General features: G+C 42.0%; 1 protein-coding gene across 1 annotated transcript in view; it reads left to right on the top strand.

Moving 5' to 3' along the window:
* Positions 1-12,677, top strand: part of YY1 (YY1 transcription factor) — a 47,984-nt gene extending 35,307 nt beyond the window's left edge. The window contains exons 3-5 of the mRNA XM_074996518.1: positions 2,647-2,707; positions 6,813-6,971; positions 10,157-12,677. Coding sequence (XP_074852619.1) covers positions 2,647-2,707; positions 6,813-6,971; positions 10,157-10,339 — 403 coding nt within the window. The 3' untranslated portion in view covers positions 10,340-12,677. The remainder of the gene's footprint in view (positions 1-2,646; positions 2,708-6,812; positions 6,972-10,156) is intronic.
* Positions 12,678-26,739: the final 14,062 nt, after the last annotated feature.

Here is a 26,739-nt window from a genome sequence, read left to right as displayed (position 1 = left end):
ATGAATGTATATTCACATTTATATACTGATTTAACTAAGTTTTTTTTACATTCTACATACAGTAAACTCTTTTATATGTGGTAGCTCTGGGACCTGGAGCCTGCTGGGTGTTCAAATATTCTGGACAATAGAGGTATATCTAGCAATGCATAAACAATAAAGAAAAACAAGATTAGGTATTAAACAAATAAAACACACGCAGAGTACTTATTTACCAGCAACAGTAGTATTGTACACTGTAAACTTACACTGTATTTTCTGTGCTTATTTTGTATTTATGGAAAACCTAACTAAAATTTACTTATGGTTAAAGTGCTAGTTGAGAGTTCTGGATGATAGAATGCCAGATATGAAAGAATTTACTGTACTTATTTTCTTATGTGCTGAAAGTCGTGGTTTTTTTAAAATATGAACATATATGAAACTTCTGTTGGTTTGGATTATAGTAGATAGGTTGGAGGGCTAATTGCAGGGATGAAAAGGGGGGCCTGTTATAAAAAGTTTCCTCACCCCCAATATAGAGCATTTTCATGAGAGTCCTACAGTGGCACATGACGTTTGACTGCCCCTGCTCCGGACTGCCAGCCCAGCTCATCACCTGGCTCAGCCGCCAGCCTTCTTGCGAGCTCTCCCTCCCTTCAACTGGCCTAGCTAGAATCTGGGCCACAGAAGGGCCCCCAACCACCAGCCTCGCTTCTGTGCCAGGCTCCCAGTCCCAGGCCCTCTTGGTTGATGAATCTCAAGGGCTTTGCGCGGACCCTGGGCTCATCAGAGATTGCATGCACAGGCAACTGAGATCTCGCTGTATCCAAGGAGGCTTGTTTCAAGAACAGTTGTAAGTGATATCCTTAAACTTGAGATGGGCAACATGCAGTACATGACTTAGGAACATATTGTCCTAAAGTGGCACCGAAGCTTCATATTAAGGCAGATTTTAAACAGAAGATTTTGTTCATTTAGTAGGGGGAAACTTTCAAGAACACAAGACTGGTCTTTGCAAGAGGGCTAAGAGTCAGAAAATATCTTCTGAGACTTTGAGCCTCCAGTTGTATAAGGATAAGTTAGCTCTGCCTGCTCACAAAAGTACTTCTTCCACTAAAACCTGAGTGGTCCCTGTTGCCTGTTTTGAATAGTAATTGCCACCCCTGAAATGTGTAGGGCAGCTATGTGGAGCTTTGTCTATACCTTTTACAAGCCACAATTTGGTAGAGGCTTCTAGGTCTAATAACAGTTTCTGTAGTGCTAATATGCTTTCACTTATTTAAGTAAGACTCTTACTGCCAGCCTCCAAGCAAACAACTGTTAGTTACCAAAAGTGGAATCAACATAAAAAAAAAATCACTTCGCAGTAACAGTTTTTACATTTTAACTATGGCCCTTTTGAGGTGTTGTCTCTAGGGATTCCATAATTTAGCTTGCTTTCTTGCTAATATGAACATCTCTTCTGGGGTTGTGAAGGAACTGAAGAACGGGAGGACCTCTAGGGTGCAGGAACAGAATGAACAGATTGTGTGGGCACAGGCACCAAGAACAGAATACATGTGGAAAGTTCATGTTTAAAAAATCACATTTACTGTAAGGGAGGAAACGTACCTTTTTCAGATGATTACAAAGGTGACTTTCAATTGGGATTGTCTAGTGATTATAAAAATCTTAATTGAGATTTTAAAAAGTCACAATTGCACTTTAATAAATTTAAATTTGGTATTTTATTAATGTTTTGCATGTTTTTCTTTATTTTCTAATGCATAGATTTCAAGTGCAACATGGACATAAGCATCTTTTACAAAAAGGGTAGAAAGATACAATCTACATGTTGAAGCATAAAGGGGCATAAAAATGTTTTACATATCTAGTGCATAAATATCTTGCAATGCCTGATACAAAAGTGCCACGCAAAGGCCTGTGTTTACTTCTTTTTTTAAAGTGGGCAGTATTATCTCCCATAAATGTAAACTTGTTTGTCTTACTGGTCAGCCAAACAAGGAGTCGGACTGAATTGACTTCATAGGCACTACAGTTTTACAGTTTGTTTTTTTGAGTGAAGTTGGTGGGGGGCGGGCAGCAAAGTAACTTTCTTCATTTATAAATTGCACTTACGCTATAGAGATTGCAGTATGTGTATGAGGTGAATTAAAAATACTATCTTTTTTTTACAGTGCATATATTTGTAATCAATGATAAAGATGAAGTGAACACTACTTTGTATTCTATGTTGTAATTGAAGTTGGTATGTTTTGAAAATGTAGAAGAGAGCATCAAACTAGTCACATTTAAATTGATATTTTGTTAATGCTGTTAAAACTAATTGCAGCTTTTAAAATCTAGTTTTTGTGTTAGTTGCTTGTTGACTGTCAGTCAATTGCAGTTCTGTTTTGAACTGTAAAGTAGTCTGTATCTGAGAGTTCCTTTATGTAAAGATTTTGATCTTAAAATTTTGTTGCATGGACTAAACTGCTTTCTCAAAACATGAAAATACTGTTTCTGTGGGATTTTTTTTTTGTATCTTCAATGCAACATTAAATTTCATGTCCAGTTGATGTATATGCAACTTGAACAATTTTTAAAAAAAAATTTAAAGCTAACAATTTTTTTTAGGAAAGTTACTTCTACACTCTTACCAGTGTTTTCTTTTTGTCTTGAAAGAATGAAGCCACGAAAAATTAAAGAAGATGATGCTCCACGAACGATAGCATGTCCTCACAAAGTAAGTGAAACTCACAGAACTTAAAGTAGTTTAGCGATCAGTGGCTTGTAGAACTGAGTTTTGTGTGGTTGGCTCTTTTTCTGTTAGAGAGAGAGAGCCTTAGTACAAATATTCAATTCGTTCAAGGTATTAAAGCCTATAACTTTAAATATAGTCACCTACTCTTCAGGTGCTTTCCAAAAACTTCTCAGCTCTTCTAACAAACTGAATATCATAACATGAAAGGGAGCCTAGCTTGCATGTGAGGTGGCCATAGAACTATAGCAGGACCCTTTGTCCCAGTAATGTAGTTTTTTTTCCATCCAACTGCATGAAATACCTTGTTAATTCTCTATTTCACCCAAACTGTATTCCTGTAACTTTCTGTGATGCTGTGCCTCACCTGGTTCCATGATACTGATAACCTGGAGGATTATTGGAGAACTTCATTCAGTAAGGATCAAGGATAGGTTTCTGTTGTAGCTGGGACAGGTGAGCTGTGCAGGCACTCTGGAGGGGCCTTCTCTTGAAAGATAGGTCACCCAGAACAGTTGGCATTCCTATCTTCTGTGCTTCCGGGTGCCTGTTTTGTCAAGAGAGCAGCTGGGCAGTCCAGACACTCTGACAGAGAATCACATTCTTCTGATTGGCTTTTCCATGTGGTTGCGCTCTTTTGAGGAATCTCTTCCAACAGTGACTTCTGTTGACAGATTGCTGTAGTGTAACCATAGTCCTAAGCATCTGTATTTTGAGTAAAATACCAAAATATAACATAATTTAAATCAGTTTCAGTTCACAACACACACATTTTTGCAGAATTTTAAAGTTCTGTGTTCAGATTTCCCCCAGGAATAGCTGCGGCTCCTCTGGCTCCAAGCTTGTCTGGTTAGTGTGAGCGTCTACCAGTGCTGCAATGTCCACCCATCTATGTCTAGCATACTAGTGTGAGCTGGTCTAGCACAAGTCTCTATCAAAGCTGTCAGGCTGATGCCCAGCTGCAATCCCTAAAGTGGCTCACAATCTTTTTTCCAGATTGCTGTATCCCTTGCTAGGGTCTCTCTCTCTCTTGTTGGGTATCTCTGGGTTTCACCTTATCCAAAAATGGAAATGTCACAGAACACTATTACCTATTGCTTACTGTCTAATTTTTAACCATAAAACAAGTTGCAGTTTATAAAAAGCATGCAAAGCGGTTTAAGCAAATTGTTTCTGTAATTTTTTTGATAGTGACTTCACTAGTGTTTCATGTAGCCTTTTGTAAAACTATGTAAATATCTAGATGTGTGTGTCCCTCGAAAGACATGAGTAGCTCCAAAAGTGCACACACCCCTGATTCAGAACCACTGCCCTAGACCAGATTAATAATCAGATCTTTTCTGTAGTCACTAGTTTAATAAAGGAGAGCCTCAGATCCCTTTTCTTAAGGCTAGGACTTCTGTAATGTTGTCTTTTTTGGTAGCTACTAAGGGTTATTGTTGCAATATCTTGTCCACTGTAACTTAGAATGTTTGTTTGGGATGAACTTGTTCTGAAAATGGTCCAAGGCGTATTCCTGCAATGTATCTTTATCCAGCCTTGGTGTGAAGTAATTATAAGTTACGGGCTTAAATTTACACTACCTAGATACCAAAAATGCTTTCCTGGACAGGTATTTAATAATTCACATTACCAACAAGTAAGAAGACTTTGTTCCTTACTAGGCTTGAGCCAAAGTGTACGCTTTGGGATCATTGAGCTCCTATTTAGGGTCTGTGTTGACTTTCTGACATCATGCTTTCAGAATGTGGATTCACCTTTCATTAAAGTTGTATGTGCAGACTCAGAGCTAAATTATCGTTCTCTTGAGGAGGGATGTTTGTCCTTCACAACTTTGGTTTAATATTGTTTCTCTAATTGATTTGTACTTCTAATGTTACCTTGTCTACATTGAGAGAAGAAAAGTAATACTTCCTTACTGCTTTTTTCCACTTCCCTTCCCAAAAATTTCCTTTATTAGTATAGAAGTAACTCTTAAGACAACTTTACCACTTCTGTGTAACCAAGAAATACCTCTCAAGACTTCCTTTCTCCTTTCCATAATGTTGGTCCAGTTTTAAAGTAATATAAACCCCCTCCTTGCTTTTTTTTTATCCCGCCCAGTTATGAAGTTAAATTTTTGACTAAAGACATACAAATCCTAACCTGTTAGTCAAAGGGATTGTAAAGCCTGTTGGGCAAAACCATTATTTAGAAATGGTGGCTCCCTGGCTTTTCCAAATTTATGGCATGTTCATACACAGTTGTTGCCAGTTTGGTGGAAGTAGCCTCCAGAGAGTGAGCCTGCAGAACTGCAGATTGGAAGGTGGATCAGTTGCTGTTTTTGTTTGTATACCTTATGCAGTTCTGTGGTGCTACCAGATGTCATTAATCTTCCTCTACACTTAAATTCATATGGAATCTGAAAACCATTAAGAAAACTTAAGGATTTTTGTAAGTTTCTGATATGCCTTGAAAGATCTTTTGACAATGAGTTTTATATTTATTCAAGAGAAAAGCCCTGATAGGTTGGTTAATTCAGCTGGGTTGAATTTGTAGGAAGGGTGTCTGACCTCACCATGAAATTCTTTGTTAACCCCAAAAATCCATTGCCTCAAACATTATGGTGGATAGTGAGGGTGACTTTTTTGCTATGAGTCACCAAGAAACTCCTGTTGGTGCTTCTGTGTTTTTAAGGGCCTATGAAATAGTGTTGTTTGAAGGTTTTGTTTAATTTTATTTTCTGAGGGTTTTTAAAATCCATCTTTATGGTCTCTCTTTAATGAAAATTGTTTGATATTTTAATAAAGTAGCCTTACTGTACATGCATTAAAACGTTCGGAATTTGAACTGCAATGAGCAAAAATGACTTTACAAAAAATTCGACAAGCTAAACCAAACATCCAGCAGATATATGGTATGCCATAAATGTAGTACATCTTTAGAGCCCTACATGTATACAACTTTCTTGCCACTGGTTGAAATCAGTATCCAGTGAACTGTGGGGCTCCATTCCTGGAAACTGCAGTGGCTGAAGGGAAAAAAGAAACATGGTGCTGCTGCTCCCAGGAGTCCGTGGCATCCCCTCACAGCCCTGCGACTGTACCGTTCCTTGTCCTTTTCTACATCTGTATCTGGGGTCTTGCAGCCCCACTGGGTGCAGCACAATGGGGAGGAGCTGCTAGCATGGGGCATTAGCTCTTGAGAGCAGTGATACCACATTCTTCTTCTCTGGCCACAGTCATTCTCAGGAGTAGAGTTTTTAAAGTAGAACTCAGTAATATGACCAAATGGACATTGAACAACAACACACAAATTACACAAGAGTTTGGGGAAGTGTTGGCACAGTCCCTCTTCAAGCAGAGCAGTCACAGTTTGTTCTGATAGCAGCTGGCAGCAACCGCTGCAGAGCCAGAGGCTGGTGTGCAGATGGGTGTCCTCCTGTTCTCTTCACTGCCCCCTCCCCCATCCCAGGTCCGTGGAGATTGGGTACACCTGTTGGGGAAAGGAGACATCTCAACATCAGCACTGTCTCCTTTCCCCTCTTGCTTCTTTCTCTGTCAGGAACGGGAAACAGACAAAGAAAGAAGAAAGAGGGACAGTAGGAGATGGACAGACACAGACATCACTTGCATCAAAGAATATGGGGCCCACCAAAGGTAGCGGTGGACTACCATCATTTTACCTTTTTGTTAGCCATTGGACTACCATAAATTTTGTTCAGTTTGTTCACCTGTGTGCTTCTGTTTAATAGGATATAATCTTATGGGGCAGATGCATTGTTTATCATAAAACTTGACTGGATGTAGTACACTAATGTTGTAGGAGTAGAAAAAAGCTTTTCCCCGTCTCTTAAAATGTTTTTCAGTAGTAAGAGTTATTTTTTCCCTGATGATTTTGCTATAAAAGTATTTCTTATTTTTAACCTGTTAAAGTAAAATGTGTCCGTGTGAGAGGATATCTTTTTTTCCCAGTGCCAGCTTCTGTTCTCAGGAACTTTTCCAGGGAAAAGGGGGAGTAACTAAACTGTCACCTGCGAAAATGCTAAAAATGTTATAATCAGAACTTGTTTGGGTAGTGACTAAAGGTTTTTTTTATTGTTCTCTTTAAGGGCTGCACAAAAATGTTCAGGGACAACTCTGCTATGAGGAAGCACCTGCACACTCATGGTCCTCGAGTACACGTATGTGCAGAATGTGGCAAAGCCTTTGTGGAGAGTTCCAAACTAAAGCGACATCAACTAGTTCATACTGGAGAGAAGCCCTTTCAGGTATGGCCACTTCTGAGACATGCAGAGTATTGTAGTTTGAATTTAAAAAAAAAAAAAAAAAAAAGTGGGGAGTGGGGGGCAAACTCTGCTTACCTGGCTTCCCTTCCAATAAAGTATCTTTCTCTAGATTAAATTTCGTGTGGTATCTAGACATGCAAAATCAAGGCTTTTTGACTTTAGAGGGTTTTGGCTCAGATCCTTAGAGAAATTGGTCAGAGGCACAAGTTCTCTTTTCTGTGATTATTAATGCTTATGACTGTCTATCTGATTTTAGGTGTATTTTGGAAGCAGGGTATGTTATAGTGCACACATCAGCACGCTCAAATGTTAAAAAATGTAACAATCATTCAAGTCTACTTCTAGTTTTTTGAAAACTTGCAAGAAAATTAGACCCTGAATACTATGAGGAAATTCTGGTTGCTTTTTCTCTTTTTTTCAGTCTGATGGGTTTTTTTCCAGTGTAGACAAGACCTCAGGTCATGCTCATTTGGGTGTATAATGGAATGTCTTTCACTAATAAGAAGGAGCTATACTATGTAACTTAGCTGTTCAAGAATTTAAAGCTAGATAATATACTAATTTGAGAATTTTTTGTTTTGTGTAGAATCTTATTTCTGGAACACATTTGTCAACAAAATGCCTGAATAGCTTTACTTTTAAAAAAAATCTGTTGTGGGGATGCTGGACAGTAATGGGGCGAAAAATTCTCACCTTTTTTAATGTTCCCCATATTGTCACTTTTTTGTTTCTTGTGCTGTTTGATACACCATTGGCTAATCAGAATGCTTAACTTTCAAGTTCTGAGTGTTAGCTTACAAATTTAAAACCATCAACTGACTGCTGAATATCCTCTTGTGCTGTGACAACCAATGTAGGGGACACTTGGGTTCCTGCCACCAGAGGTCCCCAGCCTATTTTATTTGGTAAATACCATTCAAAATTTTTTTAGATTCTGAATTGTACACCATGCCGAAATAAGTAATGTACGTCAGTTCAGTTAAGATATGTATTTTCATTTGTTCAAGAAACTAATTTGTCATGAGACACAAACTGATACTCTAAACATGAGGTTCTTTAATACAGAAACCCTCCAAACTAGCCACATTTTTGGTGACATCTACACCAGCATTCCTCTTTCAAGAGGCATGCAAATGAAGGGGATTGACAATGCAAATGAGGCACAGATTTACATATCTGGTCCTTTATTTTTTTAGGGAGAAGGGTTCTTTTGAAGATTAAGGTTTACTTTCGAAAGAGCTGCATCTACGCTGATTAGTTTCTTCCGAAAGATGCTCTTTTGAAAGAATAACATGCAAATGAGGTGCTAGATATGTACATTTGTCTCATTTGCATTTTCACTTTCCTTCATTTGCATGCCTCTTTTGAAAAAGGAATGCTAGTGTGGACATAGCCATTCTGTTTGATTTTTAAAGCCTCTAAATATTGTTCCTAGTAGCTTTTAAGAATTAAGGCCTCAAGTCATCTGAATTATCTGCTTCTAAGTGAGTCTTTAGGTAGATTATCACAGTGGTTCCTTTTCGCATTAGAATCTATAATTTTCAGTTGTGTAAAGTATTCAGTAATATGACCAAATGGACATTGACATTCGCGTACCCCTTTAGGGATTTTGGCTTTATTGGTGTACTCCTTCTCCTAATGCCGTCCCAGTGCTTATATCCTGGTTTTTAATAACTTATCTTCTTGTGTACCCCTTGAAATCCTTTTGCGTACAGTTGGTGGTACTTGTATCACACTTTGAGAAACATTGGTATAAAGTATGAGTTAATTTCTCACCTCCCGTGTGGGAACAACTTGTATAATATCTTACCTGAACAGTAGCCCATCACATGCAAAAATAACTTTTATTTTGCCATGCCCCTCTCTCCCTAAAAACATGGCAGAAGTGGCAAAGTCTTTCAGAGTCTGTGCAGCTGAGTGGCGTCTAGCTGCCTTTTGGAGTTGGGGAGGGGGAAATGCTGTGCCATGTTCTAAAGTGGACTCTTTTCAGCCGTCTGTTACTCTGCCAAACCAAGGAGGTTCCATTGCTGCCACTATTAGCAGTTACGGGGGAAAGACAGGCTGAAATATGCAAGTCCTCAGCCTTTTAAACCTTCGTAGGTCAGAACCAACACATGTAGCCAATGTAAATGAAGGAGCATTGGTATCCTGATCTACACCATTCGTCGCTGTATAAGCTAACTCTGCACTAGCATGAGTTTCAGAGTGGGTATGGTTTGCAGTGCTTAGAGCTAGAGCTTTTTCTCACTGAAAGACTGAGAAGAAGTGAAAAAACAAATTGACTTGAATAATTGGTTATTTAATTCTACAGTAAACCCATGAAGCATGATTTCAATTTGTGCGTACCTCGCATTAATGCAAGTTATGTGCAGATCCAAACCAACACCCCATAGCTCCCAGCTGGGAGAACCCAGTGGGCACACAGCTGGGAGAAGCTGGGGGGCTGTGTGCGTGCCCTCTCACACTTACCCCAGCTGGGGGAAGCTGGCAGCTGGAGCCATCAGCCACGCTGCTTCTCCCCGGCAGAGGAAGCAGGCAGCTGCAATGGCTGTAGAGCACGGCTGCTTCCTGGCTTCCTCCAGTGCTCTGCAGAGGCCCCAGCTGCTGCCCCCCGCCACCCCCCCTTAGCCAGGGGAATGCCAGCTCCCCCCCGCCCTCCCAGGACGCAACCTCTGGGTAATTCGAGGCATTACTGTATTGTAGTTCATAGTTCACTTCTAATTTTCAGTAGACTTAATTCTTAATTTTAGCTAAATATCAGGGATGCAAAGAAGTAGTGTTTAAAGTGCTTGCATTTTGCAAGCTTAGAGCCTTGCTGTCTCCAGAATTATTCTTCATAGTAATCTACTATGTATATTACATCTAATTTAAGAAGACACTAGTCACCATTTTTCTCTTTAGGCTTTCACTGAAAAATAAAGCCTGTGTGTTTAAATAAGATGTAATGAATGCAGTGTTTATATGCCAAGACCTGCATTTTTTTGCCTCAGGCAAAGGCCCATTGGTTCTACTCGGAGTTTCAGGGAAAATGGACTGCAGTATCAGGACATAAAGTTTTTATAAAGGAAATCCAGTAACACTAGCAAGAATCTCTTGCTGACTTACCAGGTATCTGTTTCTCCTGTTGAGAGTGTCTTTGTTTAATTTTTGATCTTTCCTTTCAACAGTGCACGTTTGAAGGATGTGGAAAGCGATTTTCACTGGACTTCAATTTACGCACACATGTGCGAATTCACACTGGCGACAGGCCCTATGTGTGCCCGTTTGACGGATGTAATAAGAAGTTTGCTCAGTCAACTAACCTGAAATCTCACATCTTAACACATGCCAAGGCCAAAAACAACCAGTGAAAGTGAGAAGAGAGCTCTTGAACTCTCAAAGCATCTTACCAGGAGTGTGGGAATAAATATGCCTCTCCTTTGTATATTGTTTCTAGGAAAGAATTTTAAAAAAGAACCTTACCCACCTAAAGGACGCATTTTGATAAAGTAGTAAATAAATAAAAACTTTAAGATGACGTTGCTAAGATGCTCTACCTTGCTCTGTAATCCAAGAACATGGTGTTTTGTAAAGTGTGCTCCCAACAGGAGGGGACAGTTCATGAACTTGCATCAAAAAGAGACAATTCTTTATACAACAGTGCTAAAATTGGACTTCTTTTCACATTCTTATAAATATGAAGCTCACCTGTTGCTTACAATTTTTTTAATTTTGTATTTTCCAAGTGTGCATATTGTACACTTTTTGGGGATATGCTTAGTAATGCTATGTGTGATTTTTCTGGAGGTTGATAACTTTGCTTGCAGTAGATTTTCTTTAAAAGAATGGGCAGTTACATGCATACTTCAAAAGTATTTTCCTGTAAAGAAAAAGTTATATAGGTTTTGTTTGCTATCTTAATTTTGGTTGTATTCTTTGATGTTAACACATTTTTGTATAATTGTATCGTATAGCTGTAATGAAATCATGTAGTATCAAATATTAGATGTGATTTAATAGTGTTAATCAATTTAAACCCATTTTAGTCACTTTTTTTGGAAAAATACTGCCAGATGCTGATGTTCAGTGTAATTTCTCTTTGCCTGTTCAGTTACGGAAAGTGGTGCTCAGTTGTAGAATGTATTGTACAGGCACTGACCTTTTATTAACACCTGATAATATGTACATCCCATGTAATAGAAAGGACAACAATAAAACAGTGGTCCTAAAGAAAGAGTATGGCAGAAGATGATCTGTAAGCACAGTCTATTTTCTTTTTTGTCCAAAATAGTTATAGTTCTTGAACCTCCCAGAACTTGGAAGCTTAAATAAAACTCAAGTTTCCTTTACTTTTGCATTCAATTACAATGATTTTTGATTAAGTAATGTATCTGTAGCAAAACATGGTATACCAAAGGTGTAATTTTAGTCAGGACTGGTGACCCGTAATCCTGGATTTGGGAGTGACCTGGGCTCCTAGTCATTGGAATAATGAAGTTGGAGGCTTTTGGCAGTTTTTTCTCAGTCAATTGGTGGAATGATAGTGGTTTTCTCCATAGCCAAGGTAAAAGGTGGCTAGAGGGGGAGGTTTGTGCATGTCTGCTTTTTTATGTAGTCAGTGGGTTGGGTGGGTGTGTGGGTTTGAATGGTGACACCAGAATACTGAGACAACCATTTGTTGTTTGGACCAGGCATAGTAATGGAGGTTTGTGTTTTTTTTGTTTTTTTTGTTTTTTTGAAGCACAGAATGAAATACATGAAAATTTCCAGTAACCCTCCCGAGTTTTAACATGTATATTATTTTGATGGTCTGATTGGAAGTGACTACTAACACGTTTGTTTATAAATGTTGAGTGAGAAACCCTGTTATGTACTGTAGCAAACAATGAACGAATAATAAACACAAGACTATGCACAAAAAATGCATAGGTATTGTTTTAAATGTCTAAAAAAAGCCTGAAGAATGTTCTGAAAGGTTTGTGGCAGTAAAAAGTTTGTAGACCTCAGTCAGCACCTGTGATAAGGTGGTACTTTACAAGGTTAAAATTGAGTAGTGCAACTTTTTTCAAGTTGTTGAACTTTGAATTAGCAATATTAAATGCTTGCACAACACATAGGCCAATTTACAAATTGCAAGGAAGGATATTCATCTATGAGTAATTTAATTTTATTCCTAAAACCCTGAATCTCTGGCTTGAGGGTTGTTTCAGGAGTAGAAGAATAGTGGAGTGATGGGCTAACTAACTTAAAATTTACATCAAGTAAAGCAGTATTAGTTTGGGATTTTTAACGGTTACATTTTTGGGGGTTAGTGGTTCATAGTTAAATGCTAATACACATTTCCTGCAGAAACTGATGGTCAATGTGGCATTTTGGGAAGGAGGCAAGGAGAACTTAGTCTGGTGTTACTAAGTAAACTTTTTATCTGTATTTTAATATAGCATTCATGGTGTCTGAGCATCTCTATTAAAGTATATTCTCACGGGGAGGGAAGGTGCTTTTTTTGTTCAGTGTGACCTTTAAGTTGGCTTAGGATGTAGCATGCATTGCACTTAATCTTTAACCAGTTTTGCCATTAGAACAAGAATGCCTTTTGAGGCCATGTTGTTTAATTGTATTCTGAATTGATCTATTATATAGAAACATTAGCATTGTCACCCAGTGTGCATATTGTATGTGCAAAAGCAGAGATCCCATTGAGTGGTTTGTTCAGAGTATTGGTTTCCCTGAGTAGGTCCTGACTCTCCTTACCAAAAGCAAGGGGGGTTCACAATTATTATGTAACTGGTGAATGGTTCCTATATTCAAACTGAATAAACTTTAATAGCTTCTATAATTTAAATTCTTGGAATAGCTTTTAAAAATATAACTGGCACATCTTGTTCTTGAGTGCTGCACTTCTTTGATTCAGCACCTCCTATTGTGGACTTGTAGGATAATGCAAGCAGGAGGAATTTAACCTTCGGGTACCAACGCTGCCAGTCTATCCACAAGAACCTGCATCATGCCACTGAGACTGCAAGCAAGTTGAGGTAAGGGGAGAAAAGCTTTGCTGGGGCCACATGTTGCAACTATTTGTAATTGCAAGAAAGTTTTAGATGGGACATTAGCCTGTGTGTTGTCTTATGCATCATGCACATTTGATGGCCCAGTTATTGTTGTACATTTTGTATTCCACCTGACAGTCACATAGTCAGCAGAGGTAAGGGGAGGAACTTTAGTTGTGCTTGCATGGGACTTAAGATTCTGTTCCTAAAACGTATGTCTTTGGGCTTCAAATACTTTAAACAGGTCCCAGCTAATTTGAAAACTGTTTCCACCATTTTCACTTTCAGCTTTCTTCAGGAACATCAGCAAATTGATATGGCCTGTATAGGAGGTGGTCAGTAGGTAGCATGGCCCAAATCCAGACAGAGTTTTCTCAGCAGACAGCAGGGCTCTGAGGCTCAGGACTTTCAGCCCTCCAGTGGGGAATTCAGTACTGAGGTGCCTTCTCACAGGGCTGAGGCTTCAGTGCCACATGGGTCTGAAGCCCTGAGGTCCAAGCACATTTGCTGTGGGGCTGGAGGGGCACATTAAGACTTGGAGTCTCAGCCCCCCTAGAGGCTCTTGGATTGGTGCTTCAGCATGGTGGGAGACATATCCAGCTCCACTCTGGTGGACCTGACCTTAAGCCATGACCAGGGGAGCTCAGCTGCTTGGGGTTGAAAGCTAAAAGCTTACCACTCAGTCAAAATGTAAAAGGACACCCCTGGTTCACAGAGCCTGCAGTTAAAACACCTGTAAGCCCATACAGGCTGCTGACGGGGCATATTTCCTGAGTTGGAGAACTCTTATTTTCATTTTTTTCCTCCCTTTTGCTGCCAATCAGAACTGCTGCAGTCAGCAGGTAGTGTGTTTTTGCCCCTCAGCACAAGCCATTCTTAAAGGAGAGAGGAAAGAATTCAGTGGCTTGTGGTTGCTCTAATTTTTCCTTCCCTCTACTCTTAGGACAAGGAGAGGGCTCTTGAGTCTCTTCCTGCACTCTTGAAGCCCCTCAGTGAATCACCGCTTCATTCCTTTCTGGAATTGTGCTGGGACTTAGGGCTTGAGTGGTGAAGAGCCCCAAGAACTGCAGGAGGAGCAGAGGCAACAAAGGTACTTCCACATCTGGTGCTTTTGATGTGTAATGCTGCTATGTTTAAAATTGGTAGCCAAAAAGAAGAGTGGACACTGAAAACCCATTCATTTAGAACAGTAAGGCTATATCTACACTGAAACAAAACTTTGAAATGGCCGTGCATTCGGCACCTCATTAGCATGCCGCCAGCTGCAGCTCTTCGAAATTGCTGTATTTCGCTGCCGTGTGGCTCGTCCAGACGGGTCCTTTTCCAAAGGACCCCGCCAACTCAAAATCCCCTTATTCCTATCAGCAGAAGATGCTAGGGCCCACAAAGACTTTCCTAAAGAGAGTTTGCCTCTAACATAAATATTCAGGTGGAGGAGCTGGAATAACTTGAGGATGCCCTCTTTGGAATGCTTGGCTTGGTAGCCCTGGCTAGAGTGGTCTGGCCTCTTCACACTCTGATTACCAGGATTTACTGTTGTCTTGTGGCGGATCCCTCCTCACCACTTCCAACTGGGTAGAGGCAAAGTACTTGCGCCCTGCTAATGGTCATGAGTGCTTGTATACCCACAGTGCCACTAAATCCCTTGTAGTTGAAGCAATAAACCACGAGGAGCAGCAAGGGCAACCTGGGGCTACCTTGAGAAATAAGGATTCAGAGCTTGATTTCTCTGGCTGGAAACTATTCATCCTCAAGCCCCTAGTTCTGCATGGCCCTCATAATCCACTACAATATTAGAAGGTGGTGGTCAATGATTAAATTTGAGCCCTCGCTCTCTAAAGCTGTATTTCTTAAACTGTGGATCCTGACCCCTTGGGGGTGGGGTCGCAGCTGGATTTGGTTTTTCTCTTGCAAAAATGCATAAGTCAGGGTTTGGCTTTTTCCCTGGCAGAACACATTCTGCAGCTAGGGAAGCAGCAGAATGGTAAGTCCTCGGGGAGGGTGGGGTGCAGCGGACAGGGCAGTTGAGAAGGGCTAAGCCTGGTGGTGGGTTGGGGACAGGTGGGATAAGCCTGGGGTGGGTTAGGGCTGCAGAAGGGCGAGGGGTGGAGTTGAGCTGGACCTGCGCATGGGGTGGTGAGCCGGGCCACGCATGCGGGGTTTGAAACGGGGTGGGGGGGGGAGGGGAGGGGGTTGGTTTGAAGCGGGGGGGGAGGATGGAACTGGGGCCACATGTGGGGGTGGATTGAGCCGGGCATGGGTGGTGAACTGGCAGGGGGGTTGAGCCGGAACTGCACCTGGGGGGTGGTGAGCAGGAGCCAGAGGCAGGGTTGAGAAGTGAACTGGAGCCATGCGTGGGTGGCAAGTGGTGGTGGGGAGTTGGGCCAGGGGAGCAAGATTTTTGAGTTGCGTTCTACTTGCTTTAATGCAGGTTAAGCCCAACTCAAAATCGCATTTTGAGGGTTTACTGTAGGAATTGGGGGTCGGCCACATAAGAGCGGGGTCGCGTTATACATGTAATGCAAAACTATGCAACAATAAACAAGCTCAAGCTTTTGATATTTATTTTTTTCTATTTCCAATAAATTAGTTATCAAAAGTTATTGGCACATCTCTTGTCCAATCCTAATCCCAAGAAAATGATTATCTGTACTTGTGGAGCAGAGAGGGTAGGTGGGTGGGGATCACACACACTCATTTAGCATTTTAGGGGCTTACGGTATCACAAAGTTTGAGAAGCTCTGCTCTAAAGAATTCTGAGTCCAGACAGATGAGGCAGCTAGAGCAGCACTCCAGGTGGCTTTGACTGCCTTGGACTCCATAGTTTGTACCATGGTGACTGGTCTTCATGGGGTAGGCATCCTGGCTGTAGCTTTCAGCCCTCTCCTTTGAAGCCCAAGAGTTGATCCAGGGTCTTCCCTTCAACGGGTTGCCCTGTTTGCATGTTTTGCAGGACTCACGCACAACCTATGGACCATGGGCTATTATGTCCTTGGTCCTGTACATAACAAGCTGAAGATGCAGCCATCCTTGCCCCAGTCTTCCCAGTCCCGGGAGGACTTGGCCTAGAGTAAATATAGGGGTTTTAGGAAGAGACAGGGCAGGCAGCCCCAACCTCTATCATAGGGGTGCTCCACCCATTCGAAACCTGCATCCAAACGCCCCTTTGGTGGGTGTGCCCAAGGATGCCATACTTCCCAGCTATCAGGATCCTTCTTCCTGCTGTTGTTTACATCTTTTTCTCCCTGCTTGGTGTATTCTAATGACAGACCATTGGTTCCTCAATATGGTGCAGCAGGACTAAGCCCTCTAACTCGCCTCCATGCCACCCTTTTCAGGGACTCTTCTCAAAGAGTGTTTATGAAGTTGAAGAGTTGCTGCAGATAGGAAGGGTGTAGGAGTTGCCACACCATTACAGGAACCAAAGGGTTTACTCTTTAATTCCCAAGGTCAAGGGTGACCTTGGGCCTATGAGACTTTAAACCACTACATGATGAATTTCAAGCTTTGCATGGCCTTCCTGGATTACATCACCCCTAAACCCCCACTTCTTGGATCAGTCCATCCTTCACCTAGCAGAGGATTAGTTTCATATAGTAATCTTCAAGAGATACAGGGGCTTTCTGTAACTTACAGTAAGTGCGAATCACTATCTGTTTGTGGTCTTTCTCATTTGGCCAGATGTGTGTGGGTTGTAGAGACCTTCAGCTCAAAGGGATACAGATCTAAATATACCTGGACAACTGGCTTATCAAAGGCAGCTCCTGTTCCAAGATCTGCAAGGGCATAGATCTGTGGCTCCTGCCCTGATGTTGCCTTGGCCTGTTAAACAACAAATCACACAGTTTAGTGCCTATTCAGATCAAGTTTATCAGCCCAGTGCTTGACTCAGCTTCAGTGATCGCATCCTTCCTGCCAGACAGGTTTGGCTCCCTGATGGACCTCCAAGGCTCAAGTGCCTGCCTTGCTGCTCACCTTGGCCATGGTCTGACTTGAACTTGGTCATATGGTGGCATGTACTGATGTGGTTCAGTATGTCAGGCTCAGGCTGCTTCCTTTCCAGCTACGGCTAGCATCTGTCTATGCACTCTCCAGGTGTCCTTAACCCAAGGTAGTAACCATCCTAGCTTCAGTTCTCAGCTCACTCACCTGGTGGATTAACCAGAAAACATGTTGCTGGGTGTCCCATTTTAGGCCACTGTCCACTCTGCCAAGCTGATCTCCCATGTCTTGGACCTCAGATGGGGTGATTTCTGAATCCACGGTGGATGGTCCCTGGAAAAAACATCATCTAGGTGACTTCCGAATCCAAGGTGGGTGGTCCCTGGAAGAAACAACTCTCTGTATAAACATCAAGGAGCTCAGAGGGTTGTGCAGGATGTGTAACTTTTTTTTTTTCCTGCCTCACCTGTTAGGCAGAGTGATCAGAGTCCTCATGGGCAATACGACCGTGATGTTTTACGTCAACTAATGGGGAGAGCCCATCTCCTCAGCACTCTGGCCATGAAGCAATCAGACTGCAATCTGTGACTTCTGTATCCAGCACAATAGTCATCTGGAGGCACACCACCTCCTGGGAGCTAGGAACTGCTTGGCTAACAAGTTAAGCAGGCAGCTCTCCTCTCACCATGAATGGGCTCTCTATCTGTAAGTCACCACCATTCTCTTATGGAAGTGGAGCTCTCCCCAGGTGGACCTTTTCGCCACCAGACACAACAGGTAATGCTGTACTTTCTGCTCCAGGTAGGCTCAAGCAAAGGATCCCTATCAGATGGCTTTTTCATGCCATGGATGCAGGGGTTGTTCTATGCCTTTCCCCCAGTTCCTCTTCTCTCCCAAGTCCTAATGAAGATCAGGCAGGACAAGACATTCTCTAATTTCCTGGTAGGCTGTGCCAGCATTGGGTCAGCACCCTAATGACCTTAGTAGTACTGCCACCATGGCTACTGCCAGTCTGCTGGATCTACTATCCCAGGATCACAGTTGTCTACTACATCCTGAGCTGACATCGTTGCACCTTGAGGCCTGGCTACTTCATGGTTGAATCCAGAGTGAATTCTGGAGAGCCACGAACCTGTGACCAGACCAACTTTATATAGCAAAGTCCAGTTAGTAAAGTCTCTGAGCTGTGGGCCTTGACTTTGGAGCCTCCATATACTGCCTTTCCTTAAGGCTAAGGTCCAGCTTTGTCCTCATCCAGCCTTCCTGCCTAAAGTGATCTGTGTTCCATGTGGGTCAGAACATCTTCCTCCCAGGTTTCTCTCCCAGGCCATACAAGACCAGTGAGGAATAGCAAATCTCATGCCCTTGATGTCAGGAGAGCTCTCACTTTTCACTTGGAGTCGATGAAATCCTTTCAGAGATGATCCTATCTCCATCAGGTACACAGAGGATAAATGGGCCTCCTGGTGTCTGCACTGGTGGATCTCAAACTCTAATGCAGTTGGATGTATTCTGAGTTGGCAGGTGCCCAGCTGCCTCCACTGGTCAGAGCACACCCAACCAGAGGACAGCATTCCTTGCTCATATCCTTATTCAGGACATCTGTAAGGTGGTAACCAGGTGCTCCGTTCACACTTTCACAAATCAGTACACCATTATGCAACAAGCCCACAAGAACAAACAGCACTGTTGCAATTCTCATGTCCTTCTCCTACCCACCAACAGAGATACTGTTTGCAGCTATCTACATTGAATGGACATGAGCAAGCACTTCAAAAGTTATGTTTCTGTCACTGGTGTTCATTGAGATGTTGCTAACATCTATTCAGCATCCTGCCATCATTCCCCATAGCCCAGCGTTTATGGCAAGAAGGAAGGGGGTCCAGCTACATCCTATATAGCGCAGCATATGCGTGCCACTGCAGGGTACTGGAGCTGGTCCCCCTATGGATACTGCTGAGGGAAAATCTTGGTGCATTGGCACATGTGGCAAGGACACATGTCTATCTTAAATGGACATGAGCAGCACATCTCGAAGAACACCAGTTACATCATGCATCTGATGAAGTGGGTCTTTTGCCCACGAAAGCTGATGCTCCAAAATATGTTAGTCTGTAAGGTGCCAGAGGGCTGCTCATTGTCTTTGAAGTTACAGAAAGAGGAAACTGTCTTCTCAGGATTCCCTGTGATGGAAAGAAAGACATCTTTCCTTTCTTCAGATAACTCTCTCTAGGCAGACTTCCACCCACCATGTGTATGTCTAGTGAGTGTGTTAGTCTCTGCCTGGAATGCTTTTTTTTTTTTTTAAATGCAAAAACCTGAGTGTATCCAGTATTAGCTCTACTTAAGTTAGGAGCTCATTGCTTCACCAGAACAGCCTGTCTGTCCTTGGTGGAGGGGATAGCTATCTTTCTTCTGTGTTTCAGAAGTACATGTGAGAGTCCTCTTGTGATGCTGCTGCCCCCAGATCCAACAGACTGTCAGCTCTGGTCCCCTTGCTACATCCAACAAGTAGGGAGAAGTTTCTCAGCGCTCTGAGACTTCCTTTCCTCCCAAGATTTTGGCTTCTTCTCTTTGCATGTTGAGGAGGGTTTCAAGGGAATAAAAATCTTGAGTAATCAAACTACAGCACGCGCTTCCCTGCCTAACTGGTGGGAGGGTAGCTTGCATGGAGACAGTGCCCTGCTTCATTTCAGCCTTTTTCAGTACTTCTGATTGATCCTATGCCAGGAGCAGTTGGTAGATCATCAGCTAAACATCCATCGTTTGTTTGTTTGTTTTTTTCCTTCCTGTGATGGAAAGGTTTTCTTCATCTGCTCAGTGGCAATACTACTGAATAATATCAGTCTCTTGGTGGGTTCCCAAGTTATGAGCCCATCTGGCTCAGGGTGAATAGACTCTTCAGATCTCCAACACAGCATCAGTTTTCTGAGGGAGAGTAAAGGCAATATTCTGCCTGCTCATAGGAATTCCTTTGAAACATACATCTCTACACGTAGAAAGCAAAAACCAAGCCATTGTTTCTGAACACGCAAAGCAATATAAGGACCTGGCCTGATTGTGAAATGAGGTCTCCTGTTCTTAGATAACTGCCTGTCAATCAAGGACCCATCCAGGACTTGCAACAAAACAGGACTTCTGGCTGGTCAATGGCCACTGAAAGCATGGGAGTAAGAACTAAAGAAAAGCATTCTTGTATAGTTAATGAAGATGTGACCTCAAGTCAACCTCTTTGCTAGCTGATTCAACAGAAGAGCACTCAAATTTTAACAGCAGTCAGGCTGGCGGGGAGGACACTTTAAATTCCTTTAGATTGGGCTTTTTTGCTTCTGCCTCTTTTCCTGTTCCTCTGACTGCTGGGAGACCAAGAAAGTTACCAAGCATCTAGCAGAACAGTGCTGTAGTTTGCAACTCTGAGAACTCTGACCCCTTTTTCTAGGGGCTGCCTGGGATTCACCTGCTTGTAACTGATGTGAAGTATGCGAAAGAAAAAAGGTTGTCCACCTTTTGTAATTGTTCTGTGAGATGTGTTGCTCATGTCCATTTCAAGACCCATTGCCTCCCTCTGTTGGAGTAGGTGTCAAGAAGGAACGGAAGAGGTAGTGTGTTGACCGACCCCTATATACACCACCATGAAAGCATGATGCCATGGGGCTTCAGGGGTATTGCTAGAGGAGAAAACCTTCTGGTGACTGCATGCAGCCTGCGTGCATCTACTTGAGATGGACATGAGCAAAACATCTTCAACAGTTACAAAAGAGAGGTAATATTTTTCCTTTTGAAGCCCTTGGGCAGGAGGGTGGCTGAAGTACCTCAGTTGGATTCTGAAAATCCTCACCAAGTCCCTTTTGAGCCATTCAGAGAGAAGCATCCTTTTCCTTTCTCACCCTCCAGGCAGCCTTGCTTCTCTCTTCCCTGATAAGGAAAGTCATCCGTTTACTTTACTCAGTCTTCTGACAACCTGGGTATGGTATAAGAGGTAAAACTTCATTTGAACAGGATAAACTTTTAAAGACGTCTGTCTCCCTGATTTTGTTAATGGGGCACCTCAACAAGGGTACAGATCCCCTCCATCTCCTGTTGCATGTAGATTAAAATCAACTCTCTCTTCTAGATAACAAACTATCCAGCAATGACTCCACAATAGTTCAGATTCACTCAACCTGGGAGTTGGCTATCATACAGGCAGTGTGGCTCCAAGCATCTTACAGTGAAAAGTAAATTGGTGTACTGTATCTCTGTGCTAAGTTCTGCAAAATATATAGATGTGGCCTTTTGACAAAGAGTCCTAGGTCTGGTCTATGATTGACTTGGCTGCATCAAAGAGCCTATCGCTTTTTTTCAAAGCATTTTTGTTTGGAGTTTTTTCTGTCCCCTTTGGGGGATGTCTTTATTGCTTGTTTGTTTTCTCTTTAGTACTGAACTGATGAAGCAGCAGGTGCCCCCACAGGAGCAAGACAATTGCTTGTAAATGTTATCCTTTCAAAGTGGATACCTGCTGATTTGAGGGAACATAGCCTTTATATGAAAAACAAAAGGCAAGTCTGAGTTTTGAAAGGATGTGTGAATAACATTGCTTGGAACTGCATGGCTAGGGGGAAAGAACAGTCTGGCAGATGTTCAGTTTACAGTACAGTAGGGTCTCAAAATTTGCTAACTTAATGTTTGTGAATTCAATTATTTGTGAGCAGCCAAGCGGCTGCTTCCCCCAAGGTCCCGGGCATGGTGTGCCAGCAGCCACCGCTTCTCCTGGGGTTGCAGGGCAGGCTGCCATATTTGCAAAATTCAACATACGTGAGGGTTCTCAACGTGGACCCTTCGTGAATGTTGAGACGCTCCTGTACTCCAAAAGGCTCTTTAGGCAACTTTCCTTCTGGGAACAGTTTTTTAACATACTTCTTAGTCATCTGTGTCTCCTCAGCTGTGGCAGTTTGTCTGAGTTAGGTCTGCGTTACCTCAGCCATGCCAAAAAGTGGGATACCAATTCACTTGAGAAGGGACGAAAGACCAGAAGGACATCACACGTCACCCAAGTATGTAATGAAGGTGAACAGCCTATTGGTACTGTACTGACTAAGTAGCTGCATCCATTTGAAGAAAATAGAATTAAGGTAAGGAAGCTTATTTTTCTCTCTCTAAAGTGCTGTATAATGATTGAAGAACAAGAGAGTTCACAGCTGTCAGACTGATGCTTATATGGATGTTCCTCAGGTAGAAACTTACAGCAGTTGTCACATTGTCAGATTTCTAGATAGTTCTGTGTTTGGTCACAAGAAACTAGTTTTTTTGAGGTGGTGAGACTGTAGGCTAGTTCACATGGTTTAGTGCAGAGGTTCATCAGAACTTTGGCAGTGCTATATAATTCAGGTACTGCACCCAGTATCAAGAGAAATACCCTGTATAATATCTAAGAAAGGGGCCACCCTGTCCTCTCAACCTTCAAACATGTCTCTGTTACATGACTGGCTAGGCATGAGACTTTTTTCAGCAGGCTAGCTTCTATTTCTTTTAACAGTTGTCGCTTTTACAGTGCAGTCAGAGCCCTGAAAAATCCTAATGAAAAACTACTACTACTGGCACAAAAATCTATTCTCACAATTTTTGTGTGTCAAATTGAGGTGGAAGGATGAATAGAAGGGATAAGAAAATAGTGTTATCTAGTGGACAACACTGGGTTGTGACTCAGGTAAGTTTCTCAACTCTGCTGCTGGCCAATTGGGCGACCTCAGGCAAATCACATACGGGCCTGTTTTCTTACTTGTGAAATAGGGATAATGATACTTAACTTGTCTGTAAAAGCTTTGAGAGCTACTGATGTCTACATTTTTATACAAAAGCTAAATTTCTGGTGCTCCAGTTACGTGCCCAGGAACCACATTGACACCACCGTTAACAAAGAGGCACATGACTAATGTATACCCTGTGCACCACCCCAGCAAACACACACATACAATAATCAATATATAGCGAAAAATGTAATCAAATACTCTAAAATTTTAAAATGTTCAATAAAACAAAAACTAAAGTTAACTGATTTTGAGAGGTTCAGAATGTAAGAGGGATCTCTAGGCTCAAGCCAAGGAGTTTGGAGTGCAGGAAGGGGCTTAGGGCAGGAGGTTGGGGTGGGGATGCAGGGAATTTAGGAAACGTAGTAAGAAAAACTGCCAATGTGGTTAAACAATAAAGTAAAAGAGGCAGTGAAAGACAAAAAGTCATCCTTTAAAAAATGGAAGTTAAATCCTAGTGAGGAAAATAGAAAAGTAACTGTAGTTTGTAACCTGTCATTTAAATCAGCTTCTGTTCGAGATGACTGGAGGATAGCTAATGTGATGCCAATCTTTTAAAAGGGCCTCCAGTGGTGATCTTGGCAACTACAGGCCAGTCAGTCTGACTTCAGTATCGGATGAACTGTTTGAAACTCTAATAAAGAACAGAATTGTCAGACACATTGATTAACATAATGTGTTGGAAGAGTCAACACAGCTTTTGTAAAGGGAAGTTGTGCCTCACCAATCTATTAGAATTTTCTGAAAGGGTCAACAAGCACATGGAGAGGGGAGATCCTGTGGGTATAGTGTACTTAGATTTTCAGAAAGCCTTTGACAAGGTCCCTCACCAAAGGCTCTTAAGCAAAGTTAACTTTCATGGGATAAGAGGGAAGGTTCTCTCTTGGATTGGTAACTGGTTAAAAGATCGTCAACAAAGGGTAGGAATAAACGGTCAGTTTTCAGAATGGAGAGAGGTAAATAGTGGTGTCCCCCAGGGGTCTGTACTGGGACTAGTTATATTCAACATATTTACAAATGATCTGGAAAAAGGCAAAATTTTCAGATGACACAAAACTGCTCCAACTAGTTAAGTCCCAAGCAGACCGTGAAGAGCTACAAAAGGATCTTAATAAATTGGGTGATTGGGCAACAAAATGGCAGATGAAATTCAATGTTGATAAATGCAAAGTAATGCAGATTGGAAAAATATAACCCCAACTATACATATAAAACGATGGGGTCTAACTTAGCTGTTTCCACTCAAGACAGAGATCTTGGAGTCATTGTGGATAGCTCTCTGAAAACATCCACTCAATGTGCAGCAGCAGTCAAAAAAGCTAACAAAATATTGGGAATCATTAAGAAAGGAATAGATAACACAATGTCATATTACCTCTATATAAATCCATGGTACGTCCACATATGAAATACTGCAACTGTGGTCATCCCATCTCAAAAAAAAAAAAAAAAAAAAAAAAAAAAATATTGGAATTGGAAAAGGTTCAGAAAAGGGCAACAAAAATTATTACGTTTATTGAACATCTGATAAGACTGGGACTTTTTAGCTTGGAAAAAAGATGATTAAGGGTGGATATGACAGAGGTACAAAATCATGACTGGAGAGAGTAAATAAGGAAATGTTTACTCCTCACAGCACAAGAACTGGGGGTCACTAAATGAAATTAATGGGCAGCAGGTTTAAAACAAACAATTGGAAATATATTTTCATACAATGCACAGTTAACCTTTGGAGCTCCTTGCTGGAGGATGTTGTGAAGGCCAAGACTACAGTAGAGTTTAAAAAAGAACTAGATAAATTCATGGAGGATAGGTCCACCAATGGCTAGAAATGGGCATCAGGGAATTGATCACTTGATGATTGCCTGTTCTGTTCATGCTCTCTGGGGCACCTGGCATTGGCCGCTGTCAGAAGACAGGACACTGGGCTTTGATGGACCTATGGTCTGACCCAGTATGCCTGTTATGTTCTGATAGAGTTAAGGTGTAGCAGGGAGCTTGGGGCTGGAGCAGCGGGTGGGGGTGGGAGTCACTTACCTCAAGCAGCTCCTGTTTGGTGGCCAATGGGAGCTGAGGTGTCTTGCAAAGGGCTGGGAGCAACGTGCAAAGCCGCCTCCCCCCCCCCGCCCCCCAGAGCAGAGAAATAGATGGAGCAGGAAGCTGCTTAAAGAAGTGACTTGCTGTTGGATACCTGAGGGGGGCCTGTGGGCTGGAGCTGGTGCCTTGGCAGGCCAGATCCAGACATGGGCTTTTATCTTGCCCACCTGTTTTCTAGGTCCTCTTGATAGACTAGTTTTGTCAACCAAAACATGTATAATTTAATAATCTCAAGCATTTTCTGAGGGCTTTGCTCTCTTAAAACCACGGCTTTAAGTCAGCAAAAATCTCATCTAAAGATCCAGTCTCCCTTGTATCTTACTGAGGCTTCCTGCTTCAATACCTAGGAGAACGAGGTGTGTGTTTACCACACAATTAGCTAATGCTTGTTGATCACAAACCACTTACCACAGTCAAAACAAAAAAGCAGTCCAGTAGCACTTCAAACAAAATAATTTCTTCAGCGACGAGCTTTTGTGGGACAGACCCACTTCTTCAGATCATAGCCTTACCAGAACAGATTCAATATTTAAGGTACAGAGAACCAAAAATAGTAATCAAGGTTGACAAATCAGAAAAATATGATCAAGGTGAGCAAATCAGAGAGCAGAGGAGCTGAAGGGGCGGGGGTAGTCAAGAATTAGATAAAGCCAAGTATGCAAAAGAGCATACCCCCCTGCTTCTGTCCCTCTGCTCTCTGATTTGCTCACCTTGATCATATTTTTCTAATTTGTCAACCTTGATTACTATTTTTGAGTCTCTGTGTCTTAACTATTGAGTCTGTTCTGGTATGGCTGTGGTCTGAAGTGGGTCTGTCCCACGAAAGCTCATAACCTAATAAATTATTTTGTTTGTGCTACTGGACTGTGTTTTTGTTTTGATAGTATATAGACTAGCATGGCTATCTCTCTGCTACTATTCCACTTACCACAGTGTAGGCAAAGTGTTAAAATAACTTACTTGGTTAATGGGTTAGCTAACATGCTTTCTAAATACACCTCCTCTTTTGAGTTTAGACTGGACTCAGTGAGTTACCAGAATGCCCTTAGCTCTTTTTCTCAGCATTAACAAGGGTTGTGAGTCAGGGAGGAAACTGCCAGCCTGTCACAAGCCACTCTATAACCCTTTAATACCAATGCATTCTGTAAAGCAGTACAGATTAAGGGCCCAAAACATCAAAATGTGTGAATTTTCAGTTTCATAAGACCACAGTCCCACCACGTGTAGGTTCTCAAGCAGTCTGGACAGATGACTCATGGGGGGGACATGATGACCTTGCATGAACCCACCCCTTCCACCCATCCCACATGACAGGCAGGGAGTGTGGGTCTGTTCTACAGTACTGGACAGATTTCTGAGCTGCTGAGCTCTCCAGAATCAAAACAGAGTGGGCAGCCCTGTGGTCTGCACTTTTCTAACAGCAATTCCCATACAACTGTACCATCTTCTGCTCTTCCACACAGCTACATCTCTTTGGGTCTATACAGCCATGCTGGAGGAGCTGCTGGTGTCTAACTGAAGTGAGGGTAGGCTTAAGTGATTAAATAACATGTCAAACTAAGAATTGTTAAGGGAAAAGAATCCCTTTTTGGAAGAAAATGTTACTTCTAAATTTTCAGTGTCACAAGCTGTTCCTAATATTAAAACCCTCATACCTCAGAAGTTCTTAATGAGTTCCCCCAGTGGGTTTCTATAATGCCAAAATTATACTACTAGGGTACCAGGGGTCTCAAACATTCTGCCTGCCAGAGCCTTTTCAGGGGCTTTAGTATATCCTTGGGAGTGGTAAACTGCATCTTTTCACCAGTCTTTGAAAGAGCTGAATAGTAACACTACATGTGATGAGGAGCCAGGAGAAACAACCTGGTTTACATGAGAAATTTGAACAGATTTTTTTTA

This window comes from Carettochelys insculpta, chromosome 6, assembly GCF_033958435.1.
Source record: "Carettochelys insculpta isolate YL-2023 chromosome 6, ASM3395843v1, whole genome shotgun sequence".
Classification (NCBI taxonomy): Eukaryota; Metazoa; Chordata; order Testudines; family Carettochelyidae; genus Carettochelys; species Carettochelys insculpta.
Note: the sequence above shows the minus strand (reverse complement) of the source record. Positions and strands in the feature narration are given on the sequence as shown.